Source organism: Cyprinus carpio, chromosome A8, assembly GCF_018340385.1.
Source record: "Cyprinus carpio isolate SPL01 chromosome A8, ASM1834038v1, whole genome shotgun sequence".
NCBI classification, from domain to species: Eukaryota; Metazoa; Chordata; class Actinopteri; order Cypriniformes; family Cyprinidae; genus Cyprinus; species Cyprinus carpio.
This window is the reverse complement of record NC_056579.1, coordinates 3,447,405-3,471,720: the sequence shown is the minus strand read 5'-3', so window position 1 is coordinate 3,471,720 and position 24,316 is coordinate 3,447,405. Positions and strand designations below refer to the sequence as shown.

The 24,316-nt window shown below is 38.0% G+C and overlaps 1 protein-coding gene across 1 annotated transcript in view; it reads left to right on the top strand.

Annotated features, from left to right (window-relative positions):
• LOC109059412 overlaps positions 1–23,693 on the top strand; it is a 37,894-nt gene extending 14,201 nt beyond the window's left edge. The window contains exons 3-19 of the mRNA XM_042761646.1: positions 414–620; positions 12,996–13,142; positions 14,975–15,126; positions 15,486–15,603; positions 16,329–16,470; positions 16,606–16,751; positions 16,901–17,043; positions 17,132–17,272; positions 17,434–17,550; positions 17,695–17,845; positions 17,960–18,071; positions 18,263–18,438; positions 18,869–19,107; positions 19,216–19,300; positions 19,520–19,690; positions 20,065–20,101; positions 20,255–23,693. Coding sequence (XP_042617580.1) covers positions 414–620; positions 12,996–13,142; positions 14,975–15,126; positions 15,486–15,603; positions 16,329–16,470; positions 16,606–16,751; positions 16,901–17,043; positions 17,132–17,272; positions 17,434–17,550; positions 17,695–17,845; positions 17,960–18,071; positions 18,263–18,438; positions 18,869–19,107; positions 19,216–19,300; positions 19,520–19,690; positions 20,065–20,101; positions 20,255–23,474 — 5,504 coding nt within the window. The 3' untranslated portion in view covers positions 23,475–23,693. The remainder of the gene's footprint in view (positions 1–413; positions 621–12,995; positions 13,143–14,974; positions 15,127–15,485; positions 15,604–16,328; positions 16,471–16,605; positions 16,752–16,900; positions 17,044–17,131; positions 17,273–17,433; positions 17,551–17,694; positions 17,846–17,959; positions 18,072–18,262; positions 18,439–18,868; positions 19,108–19,215; positions 19,301–19,519; positions 19,691–20,064; positions 20,102–20,254) is intronic.
• The last annotated feature ends 623 nt before the right edge of the window (positions 23,694–24,316 follow it).

Here is a 24,316-nt window from a genome sequence, read left to right as displayed (position 1 = left end):
AAACAACCAGCATAAATCAGTCTAGACCAGCACTAACCGGCAGAAATTTATCTGGACCAGCTCTAAACCAGAATAAATCAGTCTGAAGCAGCTCAAAACCACTACTAACAAGCATAAAAGCATCTAGACCAGGACTAACCCACATATATCCATCTAAACTGGCTCTAAACCAACATAGATGAGTCTGGAACAGCACAACAAGGGCTAACCTGCATAAATACATCTAAAAACCAGAATAAATCAGTCTAGACCAGCATAAAACTACCACTAATCAACATAAATAAGCATAGACCTGCCTTGACCATCTTAATCTGGAGAAGCATGGAAATGCGTGCTGGAATAATATTCCATCTCAAACAAGCACGAGTCCAACAATTCTTTCCAGTTGACATGTGGATGCTTGTGTTCCTCAGGTCTTTCTCTGAGCGCTGAGTCGGTGGTCCGGGGAAGAGTCGGGGGTTTTGCTGAGCTGGGCTGCAGTCTGACACCTCCATCAGAAGGGGCCACCACTCCCAATCTGTTCCCCTTACATGTGGTGGAGTGGGTCCGGCTGGGGTACAACGTCCCTATCCTCATCAAATTCGGCAGCTACACCCCACGAGTGCATCCCAACTACAGAGGTGAGCGTCACCGCAGACAGAAATCAGTTTTCCATCAGTCCTGCAGGAGACACAGAGGAACTGATGTAGCCTTCAGACTTTCATGAGATTGAATTTGATGTGCTTTGTCTTTGGAGCTCACAGTAATGTTTATAATTACATTACACTAATGTCAAACAGCACTGCATGATTTGTGGGGAAAAATTAGCAATTTATCTTACGAATAAAATATATGAATTATAATGTAATAAAAAAGGTTTCAGGTATGCTGTGCTTGTTTGTAGGGCAATTAATCATAGTACTATTAATAATAATAATTATTATTGTAATAATTATAATAATAATGGCCAAGAAATTGTGAATATGTATGATTATGACAATATGACTATGTAATAGTAATAATAATGAATTTAATAAAATAGTAGTGCGACTACTACTACTATTATTAATAATAATACAATAATAATAATAATATGTCTTGTTTAGACTTCTTTAGACTTCATCAACTCAATAATAATAATAATAATCTTGCTATTAATAGTATAATTTTATTTTTGGTGTTTATTATTAAGACTAAATAAAAATACAAAACAAGAAATATTAAAAAAAAAAAAAAAAAAAAAAACTTTGGAGATTTAAGAATTACAAAAAAAAAACTCCATAAAATGATCTCATTTAGAATGACATTAGGCTGAAAAATTGACGACAAAATTCAGATTTAGTTGAATTGTATAATTTTATATAAGAGGCACCTGCTGAAAAAGCTTCACGTTGCAGGCAGCGTCTCAGATGCAGCTGGATTTTTAACGCTTGGGTTACTGAAAGCTGTCTAAAGGTTTATTGCTATTGTTAAAAGAGACTGTAGGGTGCTTTAAACACAGCCCTGTGTTTTACAATCACTTGTTTAGAATCTGGGGACCACAGACTTCATCAACTCAATAGCCTCTGATAGTTCCTGTTGTTGTTTCTCCAAAAGATGCCCACACACAGCCTGCAAAAGGCTGATTTCCCAGGCAATTCACCAAGAGTTTCCTTGAAACAACTTTCAAAGCTGTTTGGGTGCTTTACTCGTTCCCTGAGAGGTGCTCGGCGGTGTAAATACAGCCGTTTGCCCCGGTGCAGCTGAAGGAGGGGTCGTGCTCCGGAATTTATTGAAGGGGGAGGGGCATTGTGTCTTAAACGAATATCCCCACATAAATGACCCACCCAAACAAGTACCCTGTAATTATGTAGAGTTTGTGTCTGTGTTTAGTAGAGATGCTGAAAGGGAGAAAAGAGAAGGGGGTGCAGGCAATAATGAATGCAGATAGAAAGGGGACGGATGGGGAGGAGGGGTGCGCAGACGTTATGGCCCGTGGGGGTCGTGGGTATTGAGCGGGACCCTGGATTAAGAACACTGGGGTTAAACTGCAGCGGGCCGCGTGTCTCCAGTGGGTTTGACCCAGTAAGAGAGAAAATTGTTTTTCAGCAGGACTGCTTTAAGAATGGACAGAAGGTGTGGGAATAATAGATTTATAAGGGTTACTATCCCGTCATTGTGTCAGCATGCAAAAGATAATAAATGACAATGGGATGTGCTGTGAGTTTCAGGAGGAGCACGTGTTTCTCATATGAGCCCCTCTGTGTCTTGACCTGACACTGCGGTGTCTATCAGCACCCCGGAGGAAGCTAATGCAAAATCAGTTAAGATTTGTTCTGTGGAGAGTCACGGGTTAAAGAAAGATCTGGGCGAAAGAAGAAATTGTGGAAAAAGCAGACTTCCTGATAAAACAAACACTGACAAATCATAGTCAATAATGAATAAGGAATGTCAGCGAAAGGAAGAAATCGCCTCTTCTTTCCTCTCTCTCTAAGCCGCATCTGTGTTTAATTTTACTCCTATGTCTGGCAACAGATGAAGCATCTTACGGTTTTGAATCTGATGTATTTCCCCTCTCTAATTAAAGACTGAAGGATGTAACGTTCCCAGATTGCACCGCTTAACCTCACACCACGAACGACAAGATAAAACCTGACCTGCTCACATCTTTAAATATAGCTCTGCTACAAAATGGATTAAACCTATCACGCTTTTATCAGAACTACACTGAAAAAAAAATGGTATAGAAACAATTTGTACTCAGAAGTTTCACAAACAATTACAGAAAAATAGGAACACATTGAATAAAACATGTATGACGTAACTTGCATCATATTGCCACATTTAAGGGTTTTTCAAATATTTCATGTCAGTAGTCCCTTAAAGGGATAGTTCACCCAAAAATGAAAATTCCGTCATTAATTACTCACCCTCATGTCGTTCCAAACCCGAAGACCTTCGTTCATCTTAAGAACACAAATTAAGATATTTGATGAATACTGAGAGCTTTCTGACCCTGCATAGACAGCAATGCAACTGACACGTTCAAGGCCCGGAAAGGTAGTAAGGACATCGTTAAAATAGTCCATATGTGACCCTGGAGCACAAAAGCAGTCTTAAGTCTCTGGGGTATATTTGTAGCAATAGCCAAAAAAACATTGTATGGCTCAAAATTATCGATTTTTCTTTTATGCCAAAAATCATTAGGATATTAAGTAAAGATCATGTTCCATGAAGACATTTGGTAAATTTCCTACCGTAAATATATCAAAACTTAATTTTTGATTAGTAATATGCATTGCTAAGAACTTCATTTGAACAACTTTAAAGGCGATTTTCTTGATTTTTCTTGATCTTGATTTTTTTACACCCTCAGATTCCAGATTTTTGTCAGATCCAAATAAATTTTTATTCAGCTTTCAGATGATGTATAAATCTCAATTTCGAAAAATTGACACTTAAGACTGGTTTTGTGCTCCAGGGCCACATATGACATCAGTGCCTCAACCGTGATGTTATGAAGCTACGAGAAAACTATTTGTGCACAAAGAATACAAAAATAATGACTTTATTCAACAATTTCTTCTCTTTCGTGTCAGTCAGACTTTTTATTTGGACTTTAGTCAGTGTCTGTGTACATCGCATCCATTGCCGCTGACTCCAAATCCAAGCCAAGAAGAGACATGTTAAAGTTTCCAAACAGTGGATAAGATATATGCTGAATTTCAGATTAACGTGAGAGCTAATAGCATTCTTGGGTCGTTAGACCACTTTGATCAGGTCTCGGTTTGGCTCAGATGGGCTGGGACGGCAACATGCTGACAGCTGTGGCACATTGCCCACAAAACACTCATGGAGTAAAGGAAGACCATCCTTGTTTTATTTTAGCACTTTCCTCATCCCCGTCTGCTTTAGTCGAGGCACGTGAGAAGAATCAGTCAATGTTTCCATGACAGGGAATTTGATCATGCAAAAAAAATTATGTATTTTCATTGTTTTAATTTTGGAGTAAATTATCCCTGACTCTAAATCTCGTAGAAATCAAAACCAGTTTCATTCCCTGTATCTAAATACGACGTGCAGTCTCCTCATTCAGCACATCTCCTCCCCCAGCTATTCACCGATCAACTCTTTCATCGCCACATCTATTCAAAGGCAAAGCCACGTTACCTTTGCTTGACCTTTGGTTTGCACTGGTTTTGGTTTCGCATTTCTTACATTCCACAACTTAAGTCTAGGTAACTTCAAGTGTTTAAACAGTAGCTTGAAACAATGGTAAAAAAATGTAGACGGAAGACTTTGAGTTTGCACTGAAACCTGTCTTTCTGCTCAGACTGAACAGGTGTAGAAAAGAGCAAAGAAACTAGAGATATCATGTTCCCAGAGTCTAAGAAGAAGAAGAGCTGCCTCAAACAAAGACGTGGGTTTAATCTAGGGCATCAAGGAACCAGATCAGACCAATTTTACGCCGCAGGTCTGTGGTATTAGGATCGGCATGCTTGGCTTCTTCTCCACTGGGAGATTTTATACCTGCTTTTAACTCCTGAAACTACTAATGGGTAACTGGAGATGGACATCATGCATTAAAAGTACAGAATACAATGCAATGAATTGCTATGAATTTTATTTGCTCCTGACCATTAGGCCAAAGCTTGCTTGTAATATCTTTTGATTCTTTTGAATTACATAATACCATTTAAAATATTCTAACCATGTAATATCATGTATAATGTACACTACTATTCAAAATTTTACGGTCAGTAATTCTGGGGGCTGGTGTTTGAAAGAAGTAATACTTTTATTCACAAAGGATGCATTCAGTTGATCAAAAATGACAGGAAAGACATTTATAATGTTACAAAAGATTTATATTTCAAATAAATTCTGTTTATCAAATGTGTCATGGTTTCCAGCACAACTGTTTTCAATCAGAAATGTTTCCTGAGCAGCAAATCAGTATATATGATTTCTGAAGGATCATGTGACACTGAAGACTGGAGGAATGATGCTGAAAATTCAGCTTTGACTCACTGGAATAATTTGCATTTTAAAATAAATTACAGTTGAAAACTTTTTTTTTAATTGTAATAATATTTCACAATATTATTCACAATATTTTTATAATTTACTGTATTGCTAATCAAATAAATGCAGCCTTAGCGAGAAAAAGTTGAAAACAGAGTTAAATACACAGCTGAGATGTTTGCACCTGAGACACTTTTGTTTGAACTTTAACATGGATTTTTCTCTAGCCAATCATTTACTAGCACATGCACATTAAAACATTCCAAAGCTCTGGATCAGCATTATATGTTACTAAATGACATCTAGAGCCATTTAAAGGGTTTCCCAATAATCCATGCTGCTCGTTTAGCAATAGCTGGTTGAACTTGGTGGCAGTAAAACGTTTGCTCTGTTGCTGTATTGATCCGTGCCTTCAGGGCTCAAGCATTAGCCCCTGTGTCTGTACCTCAGTCGGATCTGTGGGATGAGGACTAAAGCCTGCCAGACGGAGAGCAACAAGGACAGCGTTAACTGTAATCTATCCCACGACAAAGAGCTATTCATAGAGGCTTCAAGCGATTATAGTAGCTGAAGAGGGGGTGTTCAGGCAAAAGGGGGTAAAAAGCTGATAGGGCAGGAGATCCGTTCACCCCCCAACCCAGACGTGTGATTGTATTCAAATCAAAACACATCCCATAATGCAGCAGGGCCCTGTCATCCTTCAACTCACACAAAGAAAAACAAGTTCAAGGCCTTTCTCAATACAATCCGTGGTTCTCCATAGGTGCCGTGTGTTATTTCGTGACACATTCAGGCTGTATTCATGAACGGGACGGCGAGAGGTGCAGCTGCGACAGTCGCAGGGCTTTCCGTTGACCGCGGACAATAGAGAGGTTATCCCTCCGGTTTAGCAGCGAGGGATGGAAAAGATCAGTGCGAACAAAACAACATGGGAAAGATAGAGTATAGGCTAAACTAAACTGAACACTCCCTGTTTGCTTTCCACAGCCGGACAGCGGAAGAGGCCACCCGCAGTGAGCGCTTCGCTAGCGGTGACGCCCTGGGGAAATTTTTAATGGGGTGGCCAGATGGGGACAGTGAAAATCTTAGGGTGACACCAAGGAGGTCACGGTTAGGTTAGTGGAAGATGTTATAACTACAATCTGGAGGCAAAAAGCATCTTTCTCCATTTACAGACATTCAACACTACACAAATCAAAGAATATTATTTGCTTTTTATACATTTTATTTCATTATTTTATTTTATTATTATCTATTTTATTTTTTATTTTCTATTTTATTTATTTTATTATTTTATTTATATATATATTATAGTTTTTATCTAATATTATGTTGTAACTACACAATGTAATGTTTTGCCAATGCTTTTATTTTCTTAATTGTTTATTTATTTTTTTTATTATCATTTAATTTTTGTATTTAAATATGTTAATATTTATTTTTATTTTATTTTTTTTATTTAATTATGATGTAATATTTAAAATGTTAATATTTATACTATTTATATTTTAAATATTGAATTGTTAATTTAAATATATTAATGTTAAATTATTTTATCATTTAAATATATTGGTAATATTTAAAATGTTAATATTTATGTCATTTATGTTTTATTTCAGATGTTGATTAGCTCATTTAAATTTGGTATTTTAATTTTAAATATTTTTAAATAACATTAATTTATATTAATAATATAAAAAATCATAATAAAACTAGTAATTAAAAAATGTTATTATCGGTAACTAAAACTAAAACATTTTTTGTTACTTGAAATAAAATCAACTTTAACTTGAAAAAAAACAAACATTTAAGCTAGTTGGTAACATTTCTCAGTTTCATTTAGTTTAGTTAATAACTAAAACTGAAATAAAAATTAATGAAAACTGTATAGAAATTAAAAAAACTAATAAAAATTACAAAAGTGCAACAAAATTGCTAAAACTTAAATTAAAATTGAAAACAGAAAGACTAATTCAAAATATTACTTAAAACTATAGTTGCATCTTAGTGAAACTAAAATTACACCGATTTACATAATGATTATATATATTTATTTGTATTTATATTCATGTATTTTTTTATTATTATTGTTCCTTACTAGCAAAGGATTTGGACCTGTGTTTGTTCTTGTAGTTTAAATCAGCCAACCAGTGTTATCTTTGTTATTTTCCTGTAGCTCATTAGTCACATGACATTTAACAGAACGGTTTACCATTTAAATGAAGAAAAACAATTTAAAAGGTAAAAGAAAAATTTTATTTGATAGGGTTTAAGAGAGAATTCTAAACACAACACATGCTTGTTGCTCTTGAATTTTTGTAGTAAAGTGTTCTGATAGTACGTGTAGACATTGAATTATTATTCTAATTTAAACAAAAAATCTTGGTTGGATTAGTTCAGTGGGGTGGCCAGTGTTTTATCCTCGGAGGCACTTAATGTTCATACCAGCACATTCTCTCTCGTCATTGAAAAATGACTCATCCAAAAGTTTTCAAAGGAGATGAAACATGGCCCACAGTACCCTGGAGTGAAGTGAGGAGGAGTTTCAGTGCTGTATGCCGAGGGAGTTCAGGACCAGGGGTTTTTGAAAAGCCAATGTCAGAATCCCAGAACCACGTGGAGAAGATCTTTTGGCCGGCTCACGTACCACCCACCAGCAGAAAACCTGACTGCTGCTCATATGAGCTGCGTATTACCCTCCAATGAACATCAGCTAGACTCAGTAACGTGTGATTAGAGAGCGGTGGGAAAACATTTGAACAAAGCAGTACGCCAGTCAAGGCCATGCATTATTGTGATCTTTACAGCAGTGTGATAAAATACACACATACAAAAAAAAAAAGTGTGTGCATATGGGCTCATCCAGTCAGATTATTGTGATGGATTGGTTGATTTTTTTTTTTTTTTTTTTATGAAAGAGAATATATCTCAGGAAAGGAAAGCAAAAATAGACAAGTTAATTTCTGAAAAGAAAAATGCATGGAGGGACAAGATGTCAGAAATTAAGATCTGTCAGCAAAGAGTAAAGGTCTGGTTGGATGTTGAGCAATAAAAAGATTTAAAATCATGCAGTACAAGAAAAGGAAAACACAAGAAATATTTAATTTTATTTAAATGTTTCTCTATAGTTTTTACCCAATGTTATGTTATAACTACATAATGTAATGTTTTTTTTTTTGCAATGACTTTATTATTTTTATTTAGTTTATTTAGTTTCCTTTTTATGTTTTTTTTAATTGTGCAAAGCAATGTTTAGCTTTATAGTTTTTAGCTAATATTATTTTAGCTTTTCTTATTGTCCTGGACCCTGCGTGTCTGGAATCCACAGACTCTGATTAGTCACCAGGGTCCTGCTGACCGACCATCATGTCAGTATTGACCCGTGCGCAATGATGGACATGTCTGGAGGAAAATCATTGGAGGTTTGGAGGTTGGAGGGGGTCAAGGGTCACCGAGCGCACATTGGCTGTTGAGGGTTCATCACTGATCCAGAAGGACCTTCTTTGGAATTCATGTTATGCACTTGCGACACAAAAACAACTCACCCTAACAAACAACTCACCCTGTGGGATCATTAAGAGCTCATTCCTGTGGAGATGTCTAATATTTGTCAAAATAAGCAAGAGATGACATCATGAAAGTGAGTCTAATTGCATTAGATGTTGTGCACTTATTATTTCAGTCACATGTTTTGTATTTTTAAAGGCCTGTGGGTACAAAGCAACGCAGAATTGAACATTTAAACCCAAACAGACCCGCATCTGTCACTCAAAGTCATTGTCTCACTTCAAATAAAAACACACTTTTTTTTCTCTCTCTCTCTCTCTCCCTTTCATCCACTTAAATCAAAACACGCTTTTATTTTTTCCCCACGTGTAATTTTTCAAAATCACCAGCACAAACGTTTCCGCGTGACCTGCCCCTCCCTCCCTGTGTTTTTGCCCCATTGGGTTTCTACAGCAACTGAATTCAAATCCAAACTCCCACCACAAGGTTCCATCGCTATGGAAACCTGAGAGACTTAAAGGGGGTGGGGGGGCAGTTCCATTCTGTTCTCATTGATGGACAAACATTCCGTGGCGGGAAAGAATTCAGTGTCCAATAACCACGAGTGTTGATAACCACACAATCAGTGTGTGTGCTTTCCTGCGTGTGTGTGCATATAAATTTGTTCAGTGTCAAATTAACTGTATGCATGTCCATTTGGTGCTTTACTCTGCCCTAAAGCATCAGCCAAAGAAACCAGACATTTCCAGAATAGGAAGGGGAGAGACAGCAGCATGTATTTGTGGAAGATCCACCACACCTGGCCTGTTTTAGCCTCTCTCCTGCTTTAATAAGCACCCTCCCCCTCTGACCCTAGATCAGAGGAACCTTTTAATGACAGTAAACACACACCGGCTGCCGCTCTGTAAAAAAACAAAAAAGGGACACTTCTGAAGGATGAGATCAGACAATTATTATCTATGCAAGATCACTTCCACAGCAGCAGCTCTGAGATTAGACTGGGCTTAATTGTTACTCGTAGTTATTCATTTATATTGTGTGGGGGGTTTGACAAATAACCCCTCAGGCTGTGAATTTTGCTTGATTGATTATTATTCGGTTCCTGTTCAATGGAGCCGTCACCTGCTGAGGAAATGAGCCTATGTTTAGCAGTCAGGATTGCTTTTTTGTTGTTGCTCAGAGGTTGCTCTTTTTGGACTTAATGAGTCACAGTTACACTACTGTTCAAAAGAAATGTACACTTTTATTCAGCAATGATGTATTAAATAGATCAAAAGTGACTGTAAAGACATTTATAATGTTACGAAAGATTTCTATTTCAAATAAATTCTGTTCTTTTGAACGGTCTGTTCATCAAAAATCCCCAGGAACAAACCAAAATATGAAGCAGCACAACTGTTTTCAACATTGATGATAATCAGAAATGTTTCTTGAGCAGCAAATCAGCATATTTTCATGATTTCTGAAGATCATGTGACACTGAAGACTGGAGTAATGATGCTGACAATTCAGCTTTACGTCACAGATCATTCAAACACAAAGCATTCATTTTAAATTGTAATAATTCACTGTTACTTATATTTTTTGGATTTTTAATCAAATAAATGCAGCATAAGTGACAATAAGAAACTTAAAAAATAACAAATAAAAGTTTACACAGAAATATTAAGCAGCACGGCTGTTTTCAACTTTGATAAATAAGATTTTTTTTTCTTGAGCAGCAAAAAACAATAATAAAAAATTAAAAAAACATTTCAACACTTTTTCTTTATTTTAATGTAAATATATTTAAATGGAAAACAGTTATTTTAAATTGTAATATATTTCACTGCTTATTTTGTATTTTTGATTAAGTAAATACAGATTTGGTGAGCAGAAGAGACTTCTTTGTCTCAGATGTTTCTCCTAAAATTAATTTTATTTGTGTTTTTTTATTTAGTCTGTGTCTATTCGATTACTTATTTTGTTTTAGGTACATAGTTATCCTAGTTACAGCTATAAAAGTGAATGTGGATAGCAGCTCAGATCATTTGATAAGAATAGTTGGTAACACTTTATAATAACTGCACGCTATTTATCATTAGTTAAGCATTAGAAAACAGTTAATTCATCATTTATAAAGCATTAATAGACATTAATAAGCAGTTTATAAATACAGATATAAATGTTTTATACTTGATTTAAAAGCATATATATAATGTATTTAATAATTGTTTTTTCATACTTTATTAATGATCAATTTATCATTTCTAAATGAAGTATAGCATTATTTACACACCAGTTATTAAGGAGTTGTCAGTGGTTCATAAGATCACTTAGAAATTGTAAGTAAATGATTAATAAACTATTTAAATGTGCAGTCATACATCTTATTATTCAGACATATAGTTATAGTTACTTAGAGTGTTAATAAATGGTTTATTAACATGTATTTCTACTGTAATTCAGGGTTAATTCAGGTAGTTATAAAACATATGTAGTTGTTAGTTAACTATTTTTGTGAGCTCATCTAAAGTGAGGACTATTTATGCCTTATAAAGCTTTTACAAATGAGATTTAAAGGCTGTTAATATTTCTATGTTCTGTATCACTGTGTTGTGTTTGTTTACTTTTTCTGTTTAGAAGATAACTGAGCCTTTAAATATCCTTTATAAATGCTTTACAAGGCATAACTAGTCCTCACTTTAGATGAGCTCACATAAATAGTTAACTGACCATTACTAAATGCTTTATAACTACCTGAATTTACTACATTTACTTACAATTTCTTGTGACCTTATGAATCACTGGCAACTCCTAAATAACTGGTTTGTAATTAATGCTATACTTTATTGAGAAATGATAAATTGATCATGAATAAAGTATGATAATACAATTATTAAACACATTATAGATATGCTTTTAAATCAAGAATAAAGCATTTATATCTGTATTTATAAACTGCTTATTTATGTCTATTAATGCTTTATAAATTATGAATTATCTGTTTACTAATGCTTAATTAATGATCAATAGTGTGCAGTTATTATAAAGTGTTACCGAATAGTTTGAGTTCATAATTAGATCTCTGATTTTTTAATTGCAGACTTTGGCTGTTGAATCCCAGTATTGTCTGGAAACAACTGAGATATTAAAATAAATCTAATTTGTGAGTTTTCTCTCCTAAAGGCACTCTAGATGTGATGAATAGGCCTGCCAAGCAAAGAATAATGCAGCACGTCTGATAAAAGATAAAGGATAGGATATGTTAGGACAGGCCTTCATTTCTTCAGTCCATAGTTATATCAGAATTGGATGATTCTTACTGTCCAAAGAGTGGATTGTTGTTGACGGAGCAACAGGATATTAACCAGAGTTTTATTCAGTCTAAAGGATTTTGTGGAATCATTCATGTTATGAGCACAAATGGTTCACACACTGAAGTTCAGGAGTTATTTTAGGGGTTGTGATGCTTGACTGAAGTCTGGAGGTTGACACACCTGCAGACATCACTGGAGAGTTCAGCGGGATGTCAGACTCCAGGTGTGATTGTATTATATGATTTTGCATTAAATTGTCACTGTATGATTTTCATACTCTACACAGGGATCTTGGCTTACTTTCAAACTTCAACAACTGCTTCCAGCAAAGCGGAAACACACTCACAGCCAGCATCCACTGCGTTATCAGTGTGTCATCATTTACAACCCTGGAATTCAGAAAAAAGAGCAGAATGAAAGTAGAGGCAGAGGTCGAGGTTGAAAAACCAGACTCCAGTAACCAGACAACACGCATATCATATTTCAAAGAGTTTCTTAGTTTATTAGTTTAAAATGTTTCTAGTGCTGTGAAACTGATTCTTGTGTGTGTGTGCTTTGGTTTGTGGGATTGTTTTTGTTTTAAATCTGTGGATATGAGGAAAACAGCTGACCATGAGATGTACAGATTTGCGTGGAGCTGATATTTTCTTTGTCTCTATGAGTTGTGCATTGCATTAATTAATTATGTTGCATGAATATTACTGGTACTTTATGTAAAATAGTGATCAAGCATACCATTTTTACTTGGTGGACAAAAAAGTAGTGATTTTTTTTGAGGCCATAACAATGTTCTCTTTTCAGTGATGTACTGGGTTCTAAATAACTTTCAATTCCAGACACTCATCTGTATTAATTTCAGGGATAATACATTAAATTCTTCATTGGCTTGTGAAGTAACAGGGCTGTAATAATCTCATTTGGATTTGCATTGGTGGTTTCAGGTATGCATGTGCTTTTTGTATTGGGCTGCAGTTTTATATTTATGTTTCATGCATTTGGCAGATGCTTTTATGCCAAAAACAAAACATACAATGCATTTAAGGTACACATTTTTATTAAGTTCACACATTCCCTGGGAATCAAAACCCATGAGGTGCTAGTGTTTGCTCTAATGTTTGAGCTGCAGTTTTGTGTGCTTTCTTATTCTTTATCTCATTTCTCAAAGTACTTCAGAATAATTGCTCGTCTCTCTGATTTTCGGGGCAGATCGTGTGTCCCTGAGCCACGGAGCGTCTCTTCTGGTGGATAAGTTGACTCTGGAGGATGAGGGCTGGTTTGAGTGTCGCATTCTCCTGCTGGATAGAACCACAGATGAGTTTCAGAACGGCACCTGGAACTTTCTGTCCATCTCAGGTGTTACAAGAAAAAACTATTAGTTTTATAACCTTTCACATTTTTAAATATTCATTATAATGGCTTTGCATGTCAAAACTATTAGTTTCTTAACATTTTACTGCTTTCAGTCAAGTGTTTCATAACATGCTTTTACACTAAATGCCAATTCTTTTTTTTGTGTGTGTGTCCATCAAGTTCTAATTATAATTTTAACTCCCTGTATTATGCTAAATTGGGAATTCCAAATGATTATTTACTATATAAACCATTTTTTGTTAAATTTCCTGCAACATTAATTGTACTGTGATATACAAATATTTTACAGCATACAGATTAATTATAGTTAGCTAAAACTAGAACTAAAACTTCAACCATAAAAATGTTACTTGAAATAAAATAAATGTTACCTGAAATAACATATTAAAAAAAATTACTTATTTTATTTCTGCTAGTTTCCATGGCAATATTTCTCATTTTCATTTTGTTTAATTTGATGTACTAAAATAACTAAAACTGAAGTAAAAATGGATAAAAAACAATTTAAACAACAACAAAAAAAAATCCAAAACGCATAACACAATTTCTAAAACTAACTAAAATTAACATGAAAGCAGAAAATATACAAATAAAACCTAATTCAAAATATTACAATCTATAATAGTAGATTTTAAACACTGATATCATGTTAATGCTTTAAGATCAACCTTGCTCACACATAATTAGAAATGCACTCAAACCATATGTTGTATGTCAGTTGTGTTACTTAATCTTAAAAAATAATCTTGTGACAATTAGGTTCCATAGAAAGGGAACATGCATTTGTTTAAGAGAATGTATATTTTATGATGGTGGTGGTCTTATGTTTCATTTTCATGCTAACGGCATCATAATGCATTGTGTTACTCGTACAAACAGGATTAAACTTCTGATTAAAGCAGCATCTGGAGCTCGTATGAAAGCTTTGTTGCAGTGAATAAGCGAGAACTGCATAATCCTGTCTCATTTTTCGTGACACTTACGTCAGTGTTTGATGCAGATGATGTTTTGTTCTGATATCCGCAGAACTCATGCAGTAGGCTTTAAGAATCAGCCTCTCTCCAGACTGACTTTTAGCATCTGATCGTGTTTCTGTAGCATGTGTGAGCGATCAGAAGGAATACAGAGGACAGAAACTCACGCTCGCAGTCCAGATCTCTCCAGAGCGGCCTGCTTTCGCCCATTATATGCACAGTGTCAGCTTACAGCGGTTTTGAAAGCTGTTGTTGTTTATGAGTGTGCTGGAAAACTGTTGACACTGTAATGGGGGCATGATGTTTTTTTTGTTGTTGTTATGTTTAGAGATTTTTCATCACTTGCAAATTATCACTTAATAGCATATTACGCTTTGAGAAAGTTAAAGAACACATGCTGTACTCAGTGTTACACAATGATTTTAGATCCTTAAGTGCTGCATTTTATTTTATACTGGTATTTGGTTCTTATCAGTCTGATATTAGAATTGTCTGCCAGATTACACCTTATTTATTGATTAATTATTTGTTTTTGATTTGTTTTTAATATTGCTTATTTTTTTTATATTATGTATTTTTTTATTTACTTATTTTTTTATAATATTTAGTTTAATTATTTTATTTTATTTATGTATGTATTTATTTCTGTATTGTTTTTAGTTTATTTAAAAAATATATATATCACATTTATTTTATATTATTTATTTATTATTTTATTTTATTTCATTTTATTTTGCTATGCTTTTCTTTTTCTTTTTCTTTTTTTATTTTTTCTTTTTTTTTTTCTTTTTTTTTTTTTTTTGATGAACATGGATTTGATTGTTTTTATGTCTGTTTTAGCTCCTCCGATATTCATAAAGACTCCTCCCCCCTTTCTGGAGGTCATGTTGGGTGAATCTCTCACCCTCCGCTGTGATGCTCATGGAAACCCCAAACCCACCATCATCTGGAGAAAAGATGGAAGTGATGCTGAAAAACAAAAAGCAATTCAGGTACACTGAGCTTGTTAGTTAATTGGTCATTAATAAAGATCATTGACGGTCAACATGAATTCAAAATCGACCCTGTTTGCTTTCTTTATACATGTTTTTAGTCTTATTGTGAATGATTCATGAATCCCTCCCCTTCAAACTATTTATCTCCAAAAGGTTTTTATTGTGCAGTTATTTATAAAATCAAATCTATATTTTTTCCCACATCGATTATCCTGTTTTACAATACATTGGATTACAGAAGCACGATTACTTATCCTGTTTCATGCTGACTTGAGTGTAGAGGTCACTTTGGGCTGTTCACATTTGCCTCATTCCTCGTCTCGTTTACCACCTAAACATTAATTTTCCCCAAACAGGTACTCAATGAAACCTTGTCTTTAAGCAAGGTTACCAGGGAAACGACAGGAATATACAAGTGTCACGTATCCAACTCAGAAGGGAACCTTACCCACACCACCCAGCTGCAGGTCAAAGGTCAGTTAAACACCATGTCTTGTCCACGTGGGCGAGGAAACTCTAAATAGAAATAGGCTTGCAGGGTATTAAGCGTTTAAGCAGCATTAGCTATGAGAAGCATCTTTGGTGGAGTTGGATTTGTGTGCAAATTGAATAACCTTAATCTTGACTTCATATGGTTTGCAACTGGCTTGGTTCACACTGAGAACTGTTGCATCTTCCAGATCTCAAAGTCAGAACTTCCAGCTGTGCAACAGTCACTTTAAATCAGAGCATTTCGCTGTAAATGTGTATGTGATGTGCGCTGAGATAGATGTGCACTTTAAGAAAATAAAATGCATTATTGATTATAAATTCCATGATTGTGTGTTGATAAAGAACAATGTTTGCTGCAAAGTGGATGCTAGCATTGCCTTTTTATATCTTCATCTGTCATCTTCTGAACATTGAGCAACAGAATGCGGTATATGGTTGAAGTCTGCAAAAAAGAAATATCTTGAAATGTCTTGAACACAGCATAAGAATTTAGAGTAACTAACTATTCTGGCAAACTGTAGTGTGACTCACCAACAAACACTGCCCTCTTTTGGTGGTGGTGCTTTAGCACAATGCATATTGGCACTTAAACCTAAATCTCACCCATAAATAAACAACCTCCTCGAATCTGAATGCCCTTCAAAGCTGATTACATGCATGCTTTAAAACATTCCGTCTCACATGCATGGTCTTTTGCATTCAACCAGGTCCTCCAATTATCATCATTCCCCCTGAGGACGCCACCATGAACATGTCCCAGGATGCAATTCTTCAATGCCAAGCAGAAGCATATCCTTCTAACCTCACGTATGAGTGGTGGAAACAAGGACAAAATGTGTATCACATGGAGTAAGTGTCCGGAATACTAACTTGAAATGTATAACTGGAATACTTGATTCTGATTGGTCAACCGCAGTGTCCAGTGAATTAACTGGTATTTTTGCAATTTTTGCCCCTCAGTTGAATGCATATTTGTGTTTACAGAACTCTGAAATCACGGGTGAAAATACTAGTGGATGGGACCCTCCTCATTTCAGGTCTTATCCCTGAGGACTCTGGGAATTATACCTGCACACCCACCAATGGTCTAATGACTCCGCCCTCTGCTTCTGCCTACCTCAAAGTTAAACGTGAGTGCTTTGCAATTTATTGGTTCTGGAGTCTTTATATTAAAAAATAAAAAAATCCTTCATCAAAAAAAGCTAAAAAAAAACAACAAAAGAATAAAAAATCGAACTAATCAACAATACAAATGATTAAAAGCCTGATTCTCTTAAAGATCCAGCACGAGTAGTAAGAATGCCCCGTGAGACTTATCTGCCAATGGGAATGGGGGGAAAGATCATATGCCCAGTTCAAGCCGAGCCCCCTGTGCTGTATGTTAATTGGACCAAAAATGGAGCATCCTTGGACCTGGAGCAGGTACATTGTGAATGTTTCTATCATCAAACATCTTATTTCATTATGACCCATATGACAACATTTAATACTCTTCTTCTTGATTGGTCAGTATCCAGGATGGATGGTCAACTCTGAGGGCTCAGTGTTCATAACCGCAGCCAATGATGATGCAGTGGGCATGTACACCTGTACAGCCTATAACAGTTACGGGACCATGGGCCAATCAGAACCTACCAAAGTTATCCTTAAGGTGAACACCATATGTCTAGGATAGAAAATACTTTGACATATGATTATGTAGTTCCAGTTTACTCATAAATGTCACCACATATTGAAATGCATTATTAATGACTGCCCTGGCACTGATTGTTGACACCATTTCTCTTGTTTGCAATCTGGTGATGTGCACAGGACCCCCCTTCATTCCGCGTCTCACCTCGTGCCGAGTACCTACAAGAAGTAGGCAGGGAGCTGGTGATACCCTGTCAGTCTCAGGGAGATCCCACCCCTAACATCACATGGAATAAGGTAAGGTTTAAAAAAGTTCAGTTTGTTTCAGCTCAGTGATGTATTAAAAGTGTGTATATCAGCTAAAGAAGAAAAAGGCACATACTGTATGTATTTACAAGCACTGATGCTAGTCTCTTTTTGATTCTTTATCATCCACTCTAGGTTGGTCCTGCCCCTCGCTCTCCATTTACAGTCTTATCCAATGGCTCTCTGGTCCTGCGTCCACTCAGTAAAGACCATCAGGGGGCATGGGAGTGTCTTGCCTCCAACCGTGTGGCCACCGTCAGTGCTTCAACAACAATTTTAGTGCTAGGTGAGAGGAACAGGGAATAGATGCCCGTTAATAAAAATAAAAATAACCCTCATTTACATAAAGAAAAACAAACGAGACCGAAATTAAATATATTATCTGCTCTGTCTTCTTTAGGCACAAGTCCCCATGCTGTTACCTCCTTGTCTGTGGATCCAGGGATTACTCAGGCCAATGTGTCCTGGGAGCCGGGCTTTGATGGAGGATACACACAGAAATTTACTGTTTGGTGAGTCACTTAAAATTGAATGCATCAGCAGCATTAGATTAATTGTATTGTACGTTGTACTAAAGACGTCATGAGTACTAGTTCCCCAGTACATTACTAAAAATGTATATACCAGTCTTAATGTGATACCAATCTTTTTACATTATTGATGGAACTGACTCATGTTAATATTTGATCTCTCTCCTTATCAGGGTAAAGCCCACTGTGAGAGGCAAGCATGAATGGGCATCAATCCCTGTGCCAACATCCAAAACCTCCCTGCTGGTAACGGGTCTTCAAGCTGTCACTAGTTACCAGTTCAGTGTTCTTTCTCAAAACAAGTTGGGCTCTGGCCCCTTCAGTGAGATTGTCACCATCAGGACACTGGGTCAGCATTTTTTCAAACTATGCACTTTATGAGTTCATCCATTAGCTCTACACATGCAGACATGTATCTTATGCATCAGGTTCCTCAGATCCACCCCATGAGGGCCACTGCCGTCTTTAGCACAAACCCAGATCAAACTCACCTACATTTAATTTTGTAGTAATTCTAAATACATTGAATATCTTTCTAAACTCTTCACAACAATAGCCCTCCATAAAATCATCATGACAATGGCCCTCCAGGCCAGACTTTTAGGAAATCTGTTATACATGATAAAGATTAGACTATCTGTAGTTCCTTTTCAGATCTGTATTCTTATTTGATTCAAAACATTCCCTGGTGGGCTTTAAGGTTATTCTAAACCTTTCAACAAATATATTAAAGTATGCTCACCTAAATCCTTGTTTTTATCCAACATTTTACATCGCAGCACCTCCAACAGAAGCTCCCACTATGGTAACCACCATTGCAGTGATGTCCCCTCCCACCTTGCTGTCAGCCAATCGTACATCACTGGGTGTGTTGCTGCAATGGGTGCCACCTCTAGAAGAGTCTCCACCATTAACTTCATTTGTACTTCAAGCAAAACGGGGAAAGGGGGAGTGGGTCACTATAGACAGAGAGATTGCTGTCAATGTGACTGAATTGATTGTACAGGGACTTGCAAAGGTAAAATGTGTGAAATATTGAGAATATTGCAGCTTGATGTTGAATGAACCTATTCTTTGCCATTCGTATTCACTTGATGGGTGATTTACTCTTTGTGTGTTTCCACAGGACTCAAACTATGAGCTGCGCCTTTTGTCTTGTAGAGACAAACAGGTCAGTGTGCCCAGTGACTCAGTTGTCATCTCCACTGAAGGTGAGGCTGACACAGAAATGTGTATTTTGACTTAATATTGACATATCTCAGGCTTTTCTTGTATTATTAAATAATAAATTTTAATTAATATTTTTGAATTTTAGTATGGTTTAATGAGAAATTGAAAGTTCAAGAAGTCAGAAGTGTCATTTTGGTAGAAGTGATTCATTCTTATTGATTTATTGTATTATTAATTGATAACATGTAATGCGACCTTAGGCATGGAGATGTATCCAGCAGCACCCAGTCTCCTGGCCTTTGTTCCTGAGCCCCTTCTGGCTGGTGTGATTGGGGGCGTGTGTTTCCTGTTTGTTGCCATAATCCTCTCTCTGGTGACAGCTTGTGTTATGAACAGTAGAAGAAGACAACGGCGAAGGAAAAAGAGAGATGGTAAAAGCAGTGTTAAAGTTTATAGGGTCATTGTTATGGTATTGAAAATGATTACACATTTTGAAGCTTTTTGCATGCTCAAAGTTATTTGGAGCTGCAGCATTCAGATTCATGGGTTGTGTAATTAAACAAATGTTTATGTACAGTAAGCAAAGATACTAATACATCAATTACTTCAAATACATCATTTGTTCTCATACCTATTGCATCTCTCTATCCATTGAATCTCTCTTTATGTTTAGCCTGTTATTCAGTGGTGTTGTTATCCATTGCATCTCTGTTTCCGTTGAGGCTGCTTTTGTTTTTTGTCACTTCATCTTATGACTCATTATCTGTGGCATGATATGAACTTTACACCCTCCCCACCATTTCAGATATCCCCTCTGCCATCCAGAAGAGTTCGTCTCCACAGTAAGTGTCCATCTTTGAAATGCATGTATCATTCCTACGCTTCTCCATCTTTGTCACTATACTACAATTGGCTTTTGAAACGGCAACATGAAAAGAATGAAGTCTTCCTCTCTTCCTTCCCTAAATGTTCTCTTGTGTTTTTTTTCTCCTCAGAGCTCACTCACCTTCTGACAGTCCCAACAGTGTGCTGAAGTTAAAGCTATGCCCTCCCTTAAACTTCTTCCCCAACTCATCCTCTTCCGATCGTTCAGACCGTTCCTCTTTTGATAAAGGCAGCCGCAGTGAGTACCAGGATCAGAGAAAGCAGCTTCTGTCCTCATCCTCTCCACCTCCACACTACACCCAGTTCGAGAGCCACTTTGGGGGATCTCCATCACCCACATCTGCTATTGAATCCATATCAAGAAGTCCTGATGGGCGCTTCGTTATCCAACCAGACATAGAAAACTCCACACCAACCCACATCAAAAAAAAACTCAAAAAGGAGCTCCCACAATCCCCTGATAGAGGCAGTTGTGGAGGGAGTAACAATGGATCATTTAAAGAGCCCAACCAACCAAATCCTGCAAGTTCAAAGAGGGATAGACAGAGAAAGTTGCCCTCAGCATTGACAGTGGACTCTCCGGATCCAGAAAGACCTCCTCACTCACCTGGAAGGGTGAAGGCAATGGCCAGAAACTTCTCCCGTCACGGCTGTTTCTACTCTGATGATGAGCAGGGTTGCTCTGAGGCATTGTTGGAGAGGGCAAGCTTTTATTCTGACTGCAGTGAAAAAAGAGCAAGTGACTCACTAAAAAAATACCGGAGTGCCAGTCGTAGGGATGACATCTTTCCAAGCTTAACCAGGAGAGCCAAAGCTTTAGAGAGAGAGAGGCTGCCCCATCAAGCACATTACCAGCCCATCAGTGGAGACAGCCAGCTGACAGAGCCCAGCACTATGATAACTCAACTGGATGGTGATAGAGAGCGGGACAACTTAGGCAAATGTTTAAAGCTAGTGAAGGAACGTGAGCAAATGGAGAGGCAGTTAGAACACTACACGTCCAGCAGAAGGGCACAGGCACATGACCAAGAACAGAGGCGGGCCAAGTCTGCAAGTCCCTTAAGAAAATGGACAGATGTTGAATCTGAAGACCCTATTTGGAAACCCCAAGACATCCATTTACGGCAAAAATCCCGACCCAGCAGCCTGGCCAAGCGTGTTTCGGACTATAGAAGGGGCTGCTATTTCGGCAACACCAGCAGTCCCATGGAGAGACTTCCCTCTTTATCTTCCACGTACATTCAGTGGGACATAAGCCCTGTGACGTCCCCCACCAGCCAGGTGCCTGTGCAGAGCCTGTCTGAAGGGAACACACCTCACACACTCTACCCTCATACACATCAACAAGGCATTGCCAATGTAGAAGATTCAATTGCACCAAATGTTTCTCATTCACCAGCCACACAATATACCTCTCTCTCACTTTTCTCTCCTACCAGGGATATACCCTCTCACAGTAGAACCAACCTCAGTGGGGCACGAGCTAGACACCCACAGAGTCACCTGGAAGAGGAGGAGGAGCTGACCAACAGTACTTTAGTTGGGGAAGGATGGTTGCAAGAAAGAAAAATTAAAAAAGAGGCTCTGGCATTTAGATCAACAACCCCTGCTCGCTTTAGTCCTCCACCATCTGAGCTGCACCATGTGGTGGCTGGAGAAGATAGAGATACTGGTCCTAACCTACATTACTTTAATCCCAGGATTCAAAGTGTTACAGACATGGAGGAAGTAAGGGCTGTTCAAAAAGACAGACTGAGTCGTAATCCATCAGGCTGCTCTACATTGCCCTATGATCATCAGAAAGTAAGAGCAAAGGGAAAAGTCATAGTAAGTGATGATTCCAGTTCCATGCCTTACAGCGAGCAAGAGAAAGAGGGAATCAGGGCTCGATCCAGAAAGAGTGACAAATGTGCCTTCAGTGAAAGCCCCAGTCGGATATCTCCTCTGACCCTGTTGGAAAATGAGGCAGAAAGTGATCAGTCAAATTTCTCAAGAATGTCAGAATCAATTAAATTTAAGCTTGCTCCTCAACCAGCCCGGATGTCTCCACTGCAGACAAGCACTATCCTGGAATACCTGAGTCTTCCTGGTTTCATTGAAATGAGTGTAGATGATCCTGTAGAAGTAACTGATTCTTCGGAATCTGCTGAACCCACAGTCAAAGCAGAAACTGGGACACTGTTAAGAGATGAGCCTGATGTTGTACCCAAAAGTTGGGAAAAACATGGTCAGGAACACTCTGAGACCAATATTAGTCCGCACAATGGGGCTGTTCATGACCACAGCACCCTAAACATTCCTGTAGAACATGATCAACCTAGAAGCATTCAAGTTTCTGAACCATGTTCACAATTAGAGGCAAGAGATAAATCAGGTACCTCAGACACAAGCAATAAAGGTTTATCACCATCTAAACTAAAGGAAAAGAGTTCTCAGCCTTTGCTTTCTCAGAGTTCAGGGTCTCAAAAACAAGAATCTAATCAGCGTAACCCAACACAGACATTAATTAACACAGCTAAAAGCATAGCAGCAATAGTTTCCAAATGTCCAGACTCTATATCTGAACTATTTCAAAGACCTCAGACTCCGGGTGAAAGGACAAACATGACATCCTCAAGGATCTATCAGGCTCCAGTGCCTTTCATGAAGAAATCAGTCAGCATCGGTCCCTGTAGGACCCTCTCTGAAGTCGGGCAACCACGTCCTTTCCTAAAAAAGTCCATTAGTTTAGGTTCTAGATGGGAACATTTTGAAAATCCAAGAGCTTATATCTCTGAGACCTGCTACAGAGATGAATTTCCCCATCCAGATATAAGGCTCAAATCATACAGTTTGGTTCGTACTCCTGCACGTTGCTATCCCATGTCTGGCCCATCATGGCGAGGGACAGTGCCCTTTCAGCCTCCTAAGAACTATAGTCTAGAGAGACGTCAGCATATTGAAAGAGCTGACATGCAACCCCCCTATCACACACCTGGTCCCTCAGTCCCAGATCCACCACAACACATAGAATCATCCCTTACTTCCAGGAGGGAATCAGATCCACGTCGACAGGGAACAGTTTTTCCAGATTCCTCTAGGTGGCCTCGGTCTTATCAGGAAACACTCAGTTCAGTTCAGCATAAGTATGTCCCACAAAACCCCTCTCGACATTTTGGCCCTACCAGACCAGTGGCCAGGGTGGACTACATGCATCCTGCAGAACCCAGAATGGGTCCGCCAAGGCCTTTCCTACCCAGAGGTTACAGCTGGCCCTCACCATATCATACATCCTTCCCAACGAGAGCAAGACTTTCTGAGACAGGTGGACAAAGGGATGGGTGCAGTTAGGGGCTTCACAGAGACAGAAGGCCGGGATATAAGAGGTGATGGGGGCAGAGCCAGTTACGCCAGCCAGAGCAGTGGAAGGGGTAGTGTGGGACCATATGGACATGGGCATCTACGCCAGTCTCTCTCTATCACCCCAACCTTACTCAGCTCACCAGAGACCACCAAGGAGAGTGAGATGCACAGGGCAGACAAAGACGTGAGAGAACAGAGGTCCAAAAGGTGAAGCTGACACACAAATGCATGAGGCAAGACCTCAGCAAAGACAGCTAGAACAATTACCAATTTCTTATTTTGTTTTGTACACATTTCTATCACTGTCATTTTGTACGTCTCACTGTGTATTGTTGCATATGTGTGTGTCTAGAAGAATACCTCAGTAGATGAGAGTTACGAATGGGATGCTGTGGAATGCTCTGTGGATCCCAACATCCTGGAGGCCATGAAGATGGAGCGGACCCATGCAGGCTTTGGGCGAGGCAGGGAGTTCAGGCAAGATCGCCCCCGCTCCACTACTGGCCTCCAGGACTTCCAGAGTAAACGTAAGAACTTCAAACTCTTTGAGCATGTTTGATCATTCCCCACACCAAATGTAATGCCAAATTAAGTTTCCCTTGAACTGAACCAATTTAACCTCACCCATCCTCCTCAATTTATCTTCCTCATCCTCCTCCTGCTCCTTTCCTCTCCTCCCAGGCCTGTACTCCATCAGCCCTCCCTTAGTATCCCAGCCTCCTCAGCACCGGTACAGTCGTTCCCTCAGTGAGGCCCGCTTCAATGCCCTGAGACAGGAGTTCCAGGAGTACCGCAGAGCCCAGCAATCCTGCTCCCAAGACTCCTGCATC